This window comes from Belonocnema kinseyi, chromosome 8, assembly GCF_010883055.1.
Source record: "Belonocnema kinseyi isolate 2016_QV_RU_SX_M_011 chromosome 8, B_treatae_v1, whole genome shotgun sequence".
Classification (NCBI taxonomy): Eukaryota; Metazoa; Arthropoda; class Insecta; order Hymenoptera; family Cynipidae; genus Belonocnema; species Belonocnema kinseyi.
The window spans coordinates 65,552,712-65,560,605 of NC_046664.1; the positions used below are offsets into that span (position 1 = coordinate 65,552,712).

A 7,894-nucleotide genomic window follows, 5' to 3' on the forward strand; every position below is an offset into this window, starting at 1 on the left:
GATTTAGCCCCCAGTGACTTTTTCTTATTTCCAAACTTGAAAAAATGGCTCGGTGGACAGAGATTTCGAGACAACGAAGACGTCATTGCCTCTGTAAGTGCTCATTTTGAGGAACTTCCGAAAACGCACTTTTCTGAATGATTAAAAAAACTTGAAAAGCGATTAACCAAGTGTATAGAGCTCCAAGGAGATTATGTTGAAAAATAAAAAAAAAATACCCCAAAAAAATTGTTTTTATACTTCATTCTAAGGACTTATTGAACTACCCTCGTATCAGGGTGAACGCAAAACTTCATTTTCAAAATTTCCCAATTTTTCAATAATTTTCTCATAACCACCAAAACAGGGCAGCCGCTTTAATCGACGAAATAAATTCTCGGTCATTTCCCGGTTTTTTCCCGGTTCGCAAACATTTTCCACGGTCAATGAAATTAAAACAATGGAACACTAAAGCTAACAAAATTTCCACTTGAGGTAATAAAAACTGAGCTGCAAATGAAAGCACACAAAGTGGAACTGTTACAGTTTGAACTTTTAAAATTGAAATTTAAAAGTTTTAAATTAAACAATGTTGTATTCAAATGCTCAATAATTTACGCGTATAAAATTGAAGGCAATAACATTTTTGAATATAAAAAAATATAAATCCACGTTATTATTTTCAATGCTCTATGTTAAGAAATCAATCAATCAACTTTAAAATTGTCAAAATTATGTAATTTTAAGGAGTTTTAAGCTAGAAACATTAAATATTGAAAAATTAAAAAAATTGTAATTGAACACTTCTTAGATTAGAAATACAATTAGTTTCTTTTTAAATAGTTTAAACATCCTTGGAAAGCTTCCAAATTTTATTTCAAAATCTTGCGAAATCTAGAAGCTGTTTTAAATTAAAAATAATTTTAGAAATTTTTTCAGAACTTCTAAATATCTGTCAAAATTAACTGAATTTTTTCTACAATTTTCAGAAAATCCTGAAAATTTTAGAAATTTTTTTTACAATTTACATGTATAAATAAGAATTGAACATTTATTATTTGTAGGCGATATTTGAGTAATTTTAAGAGATATGTAGAAGTTTTGAAAAGATTCAAACTTAATGTAAAACTTGAAATGATAGTCTAATATTAAACAAAATGTAGATTTTCGCAGATTTTAAACAAAAAATTAGATTATTTTCAAGAATTGTGAAAGGCTTCAAAAGAATAAAAACATTTTCTCAAGATTCCGAGGAAAATTAAAAATAATGTTTCATTTTGAAAAATTATTGTAAGAGAATATTTAAAAAAATTTTCAAAGATTTAAACATAATGTTCAAAAAATATTCTAGAAGATTTTAAGAAAACTATAAAATTTGTATGATAATTTTTAATTATTTTTAAAACTCCTAAATATCACTTAAAATGACTCAAATTTGTTCTACAAATGTTCATTTGTAAATTATACACCAAAATTAAAAAATTTCACTTACAAATCAAGCATTTTTCGAAATTTTAACGATTCCGTGTTTTGTATGTCAAACAATTCAGTTAAAGATTCTTTGCTTTTAAATATTTTGTTTCAATTTACTTGACTTAAATAACAATTCAAATATTGTTAAACATTAATTAATTAATTTTTTGTTTATTAAAAATATCAAATTGAATGGGTTAAAAGTTGAATATTTAAGACTCAAACAATATTTTAAATTTAATAAAATCCTTTAATTAGGAATATATTATTATGAAGTTATTTTTAGGTTGAAAATAGTTTATAAATTTTCAGTCACAAGTTCACATTTGTTTAATGACTAAGACTTTTACATTGAAACCGTTGAAGTTTTAACGTTAAAATCTGCAAATTCTCAAATTTTGAACTGGCTTAGAATCGTTTTGACAAATCGTTTTTGTTCACTTTTTATTACTTAAAGTACAGATCAATTAAAAAAAAGAGATTTATTTATTAAATAAAAATGTTTCTTATCCAAAATTTTCAACATCAAAGGATTTTATTTTTTATCTGTTCAAGTCTTTAAGAAAGGATTTAAAAATGCTTCAAATTAAAAATGTAAGCTTAGAAATAAAAATTTTCAATGGAACATTTTTTAAGTAAAAAAATTTTGAATTACACATTATAAGCTAAATAATAGCATAATTGAAAAACATACAAATTCTATTATTATTTTTTTTTGGTGGAAAAATATAAATTTTTCATAAAGTATACATTTTTTGGGTGATTACTTCTAAATTTAAAACCTAAATAATCTCTTATGGTTCTAATATGAAAAAAAATTCTAGTGTTTTAAAATCACAATCCTCCATGAATTGGACAAACGAAATTTTATTTGGAAGATTAACATTTCTTAAATATTTATTTTTTGAGGCTGAGCGCGCGTATTAATGGAATTCACAGAATTCGGTGAATCCTTGAATTCCATGAATTACGAGAATTCCTTGAATTTGATAGGTTCCTTAAATTCCTTGAAATCCATAAATTTCGTAAATTCCACAAATTCCTTGAATTTCGTGAAATCCTTGAATTTCATGAATTCATTCCAGTTAAACATTATTTTGAAGTTTCACTTCTACCGTGCGTCCCGAGATACGCTCATTTTTGAAATATTTGTATAAATTTCAAACTTTGAAGTATTTTTTTAAGGAAACATTTACCTGCTGGTGATAATCCAAAGCCTCTTCGTATTTTTTCATTTTCCTACATACGTGTCCCAAATTGTTAAGCAGAGCCTCCCACTTGTTAGGCAAAATGACGTCCTTGAGTCCAGATTGAATCTTTTTCATTGCTTCCTTAAATTGTCGTTCTGCCGTTTTGAAACTATAAAAAAATTGCCTTAATTGAGAATGTCTAGCGTTTCTTCTAACAAAATTCCAAGACTTTTTCAGGTTTTTTAGAATACAAAAATTGTTTTTTCCTGGAACCCTTTTTTACAGCGTAAAAATACTTTCACGTTATATAGTAGATTGTAGATCTAGTGGAACTAAAAAAAGTGTCACATGCCAATTTTCTTATAACACCCAAAGTCTGATTTTATGGCAAAAAAAAGGGTTTTTTGAAGATTTTCATTTTATCACGGTGTGAAATCACGAAACTACAATAAAAAATCTTTCATAGCTTCTAATTTTTTTTCCGATTTCTTCAACTTTAACAATAATTTATTGACCTTTTTTTTCAATAATTTCTTTTCTGTTGATATAATCAAAGTAAGTTCCATTCCGTGTATAGTTACCATGTTTTCATTAGAATTGGTTGAAATTACACTGAGTTAATGTATTTAACGATAATTAAGCAGCCAAATTCAAAACAAAAGCGTAAGCTGGTATGAAAATTTTCTCGTTATTCGCTGAAGCTGTACTCAGATCTGATAGTCAAAAATACGAAATCATATAAAAAACACTAGCATACAGAGGCTATAAAACTACATTTTCAGAATTCCCCGACTTATCCTGATTTGTCCTTGAGCAATTTTTCATTTTCCCTTACCATTAATATTCAAAGACCAGAACTTTAATCTTGTAACATTTTTAAGATCGAATACTTTATAAGGTATATAAAACAACTTCAAATTAAAATTGACAAATTGAAAATTTATTTACTAAAGATGAATTTTCAACAAAACACTTGAACTTCCGACCAAAAGAAATAACCTTCTAAGAAAATAGTTTAATTTTCAACAAAATAGTTGTATATTTAAATTATAAAGATGGAATTTCAACCAAGTAATTTTATTTTTTAGTAGAAAGTTTGAATTTTAAAGGAAAAATGATGAATTTTCAATGCACAAGGTCAAATTTTCTGTGCAATCAAACAAATGTTTAACAAAACAGTTCATACTATAATTTTTAGCAAAATATTTGAATTTGTAAAAAAAACTGGAATTTTCCAACTACAGAGACGAATTTTCAACCAAATAGTCGAATTTTGAAGCAAAAAATATTAAACTTCAACCAAAAACAGTTGAACTTTCAACAGGATAATTTAAGTCTTAAACCAAAAACATGAATTCTTAACGAAGAATATAATAGTTCATATTTCAAACGAAAAACAAGAACCTCAACAAAAGAGTTAAATTTCTAATAAAATAATTAAATATTTAACAAAAAAGTTCATTTTCAACCAAAGAAAAGATTAGTTTTCTACCCCTACAGCCAAATTTGTACCTGAAATAGATCAAGTTTTAACAAAAAATGGAAAAGTTAAATTATTGGTTAAAAAATAAATATTAAACAACAAAAAAACGGATGTTCAACAAAATAGTGAAGTTTTTAAACGAAGAGTTAACTTTCTACAAAAAAATAAATTTTTAACAAAGTGTTTCAACTTTTACACAAGTAGTTGAATATTCAATTAAAAAAAAGGTTGGAACTAAAAATGGAATAGTAGTTGTATTTTTAGTTAAGAAATTTAATTTTGTACCAAAAAAACGAGTTTTCAATCAAGTAATTAAACCTTTAGTCAACGAACCTTAATAGTTAAATTTTCAATTAAAAAATTCATTTTCAACCGAAGTAAAACGAATTTTCAACTAAAAGATGAATCTTGAACAAAAAACATGAATTTTTAAAAAAGTGGTTCCACCATCAACCAAGTAATTCAATTTTCTGCCAAAAAGATTAAAAAAAGGATGAGTTTTGAACAAACTTGTTGAATTTGTAACCAAATATTAAAATACTTAAATAGAAATATAATCGCTGAGAGGAAGCAACTGAATAAAAGAAGAAGAAATATAAAACCAATAAATTACTAACAAGAATATTAAATCAGGGAAGCTGCAAGACTTCATTTTTAAAATTGTCCAATTTTTCCCTAACCAAATTTGTATTTTTCCTAAACACTAATATTCAAATATCACAATTTTAATCTTGTACCATTTTTAAGCAATAATCTATTATAAACGTAATAAAACAATTTTTAAACAAAGTAAAAAATTCAAATTTATCATCCTTGACAGTTATTTAAAATACCTTTTATATAAATTTCTGACTTTCCGTGGCGAAAGTGAAATTATTTTCAACATATTAACAGCAAACAATTATTAGATCTTAAAAAAATGGCATTGAATTGTTGTTCACGTTGAAGAAAACAAAAAAAAAGCGGGAATAAATGAAAAATTAAACTATTCTCGATTGCAGCTTCGTGATTTTTCATCCTGATAAAATGACAATATATTGCTAAGAAGGTCTATTTTTATACTTTTAAACGAAAAAAATTAAAAATCAAATTGAAAATCATTGGTCTTTTTTCGTACAGCAGCGAACAATATTCAAGGACTTTATCAGGTTTTCAAAGATTTTCCGGACCCAAGACACCCCCTATTTTTATATAAGAATGCTATAGAAAAGGAAAAATATTGAAACAAAAACAATTTACTTACTCTCCATTGTGATAAGAAATGACTCCCGTCTCGTGAATGACAAACGGATCATTGGGCGCAATACTTTGTGCCTGCTGGAAAAATTTGTCGGCCAGTTTGAGATTATTCGTCAGTCCACACTCGAGGCCAATGTACAAAAGGGGAAGGTGGCAACCTTTCATGAGTTGCGAGGCTTTGAAGTAAGCGGCCATTGCCTGATCGTGCTCGTTTTCAACAGCAAACGAATGTCCATATGCCAACCAAGCCGGGCCAAATAATCTGTCGAGGGCTGTTGCTTTTGCGAGATATCTCCGAGCTGGATCGCTTTTACCTTTTCAAGAAAATCACAAAAGTTAAAGAGATTCAAAACAATCGATTTCATTTTTATCAAACGAATAAAAGGACGTAGAATTAGGAAAAGTAAAAAGCAATATTAAGAAAAATATAACTTTCTCGGACGTAAGATATTTTCGTACCTATGCTAAAATAGTAACAACCAACGGCAAACCAAGCCAATGCCATGTCCGGATAGAGATCTACGAGTTTGTGAGCCATGTAAAATAAGGCTGAAAAAAGGGTCAATATTAGCTTCAGCGATGAGACTTTCAATTTGCAGTTAGCTAGGAATATAAATAAACTACTACCATTCGTTTTCTTTAACTCTACTAAACAGGCGATGTGAACAGGTAAACATCCATTGTGATAAGGATCTTTCTTTAGAATACTGGAAAATAGTAATTGGATAATTTAATACAAGTGCGAAGGGTCGATCTCTCTCGCAGTCCTCGGACTCACTTCAAATATAAAAAATACTGTTCAAGCCATGTGATGAGTGGGTCACGTGACCAGATCTAAAAATGGTGGTTCTGGTCCTAAATTTGCATAATTATGAAAAAAGCTTTTGTTGTAAATAATTTGTTTTGCTTTTTTCATAATTATTAAAATTTAAAACTGGAACCACATTTTTCAGTGCTCCTTATTTATTATTCCAAATTTTCAACTCGATGTGGCGCTTCGTGTGAAAATAAGTTGGGAAATAAAAAAAGTGAGGGCAAGGTAGGAATCTGGTCACGTGACCCACTCGTCACATGGCCTCAATAGAGTCAAAAATTAGAAAAATAGTGTCACGATATTTTTCAAAAATTAAACTTATATATAAATGGAAATAAAAAAATGAAAGGCGTGATGTGAAAATGAACAATGTTTTTTTTTTAATTAAATTTTGCTATTTGAACAATTATTATACGATTTTTGTTGTTGTTGTTGTTGTCACTTTCTAGTACTCAAAAAAATTACATAGCACACTGTATATCAAATCCAAGGAATAACTTTACTAAGATCCAGTGCTATTTTTGCCGTAAAACCTTTTTGACATTTAACTGTAAAAACGTATAATTTTATCATTTTTTCAAGGCCTAAAATGTTGCGTGCTCCGACAAACGTTATATAGTCCAAATTTCAAAGTGTATAGTCCAAAATCAAAAAGTATACAATGAAAAATTAACTTGATTTTTAAAGCAAAATTTTGAGTTTTCTAACCCAATATTTTAAAATATTAAAAAGGAACTTTATTGTTTATTTCGAATGTTATTCTTTGGTCTATAAATGATCAAAATCCCTTTTTATTCATCACAGTCTTTTCCCTTTTTTTCTACTTAAATGCGAACTAACTTAATAGAATTCTTTCATAGAATCATTCTTTTCGGTTTAAAAGTCTACTATTAAATTTTTAGTTAAGAATCCAGCTTTTTTGTTTAAAATGTTTCTTATTGTGTATAAATTGAATTCTTTTGTCAAAAACTCCATTTTTCGTTAAAAATTCGTCTTTTTGGATTGAAAATTAAAAAAAAAATGTTGAAATTTTTTCGGTCGAAAAGTCAACTATTTTGTCGAAGATTCATCTCTTTTATTCAAATTTATATTTTTCTGTAGAAAATTCATATTTTATTGCTAAAAATGAAATTGCCTGATTGAAAATGCTTTTTCGGTTAAAAGTTAATTTTTTACATGAAAATTTAACTAATATGCAGAAAATTTAACTGATTAGTTGAAAATAACTTTTTTGTAGAAAATTCATATCTTTGGCTTGAAATTAAAAGTATTAGTTACAAAATTAAATTGTTTTGTGAAAAAATTCGTTTCTTTTATTGAAAATTAATTATTTTAAATGCTCTGTTTACCTGCTGGGCCGACGTGCTATGAAATAAATCGCGATAGTGAAAAAAGTGATATTTTTTACCAGTTTTTTTATGTTTTCTCATTGTTTTGACAGAGCGATAAAGTTAAGGAGTTTGAGCATGAAACGTCGAAGAATAAATGACAACGTAGTATACAAATTTCATAATAAATTCGATTAATTTTTTTATTCGAAGATAAAACTATTTTATTTTATTCTTCCGACAAAAAAACGAGAAAAAAGCCCAGTACAGTCTGTCAAGTTAAAGTGTGGGTGGCTTTACTCGCAGTCGGTAAGGTGTATCGACATGATTTTGGTGTCAAAATATTAAGAAGAGCACCCTCTTTCATGCTTTTTGATTTAACATTCAG

The 7,894-nt window shown here is 27.3% G+C and overlaps 2 protein-coding genes across 3 annotated transcripts in view; one reads left to right on the forward strand and one right to left on the reverse strand.

Moving 5' to 3' along the window:
• The window catches only part of LOC117179180 (arrestin domain-containing protein 17-like), an 83,915-nt gene that overhangs the window by 24,571 nt on the left and 51,450 nt on the right, over nt 1-7,894 (forward strand). The gene's annotated exons all lie outside the window — the stretch shown is intronic.
• LOC117179179 (cell division cycle protein 16 homolog) overlaps nt 1-7,894 on the reverse strand; it is a 14,455-nt gene that overhangs the window by 1,312 nt on the left and 5,249 nt on the right. Inside the window, exons 6-9 of one of the 2 annotated variants that reach the window (XM_033370910.1) lie at nt 5,992-6,071; nt 5,824-5,913; nt 5,369-5,678; nt 2,649-2,811 (exon numbers count right to left, since the gene is read on the reverse strand). In XM_033370910.1, coding sequence (XP_033226801.1) covers nt 2,649-2,811; nt 5,369-5,678; nt 5,824-5,913; nt 5,992-6,071 — 643 coding nt within the window. Of the gene's footprint in view, nt 1-2,648; nt 2,827-5,368; nt 5,679-5,823; nt 5,914-5,991; nt 6,072-7,894 lie in introns of both variants that reach the window. The other variant, XM_033370909.1, reaches the window with a different exon arrangement.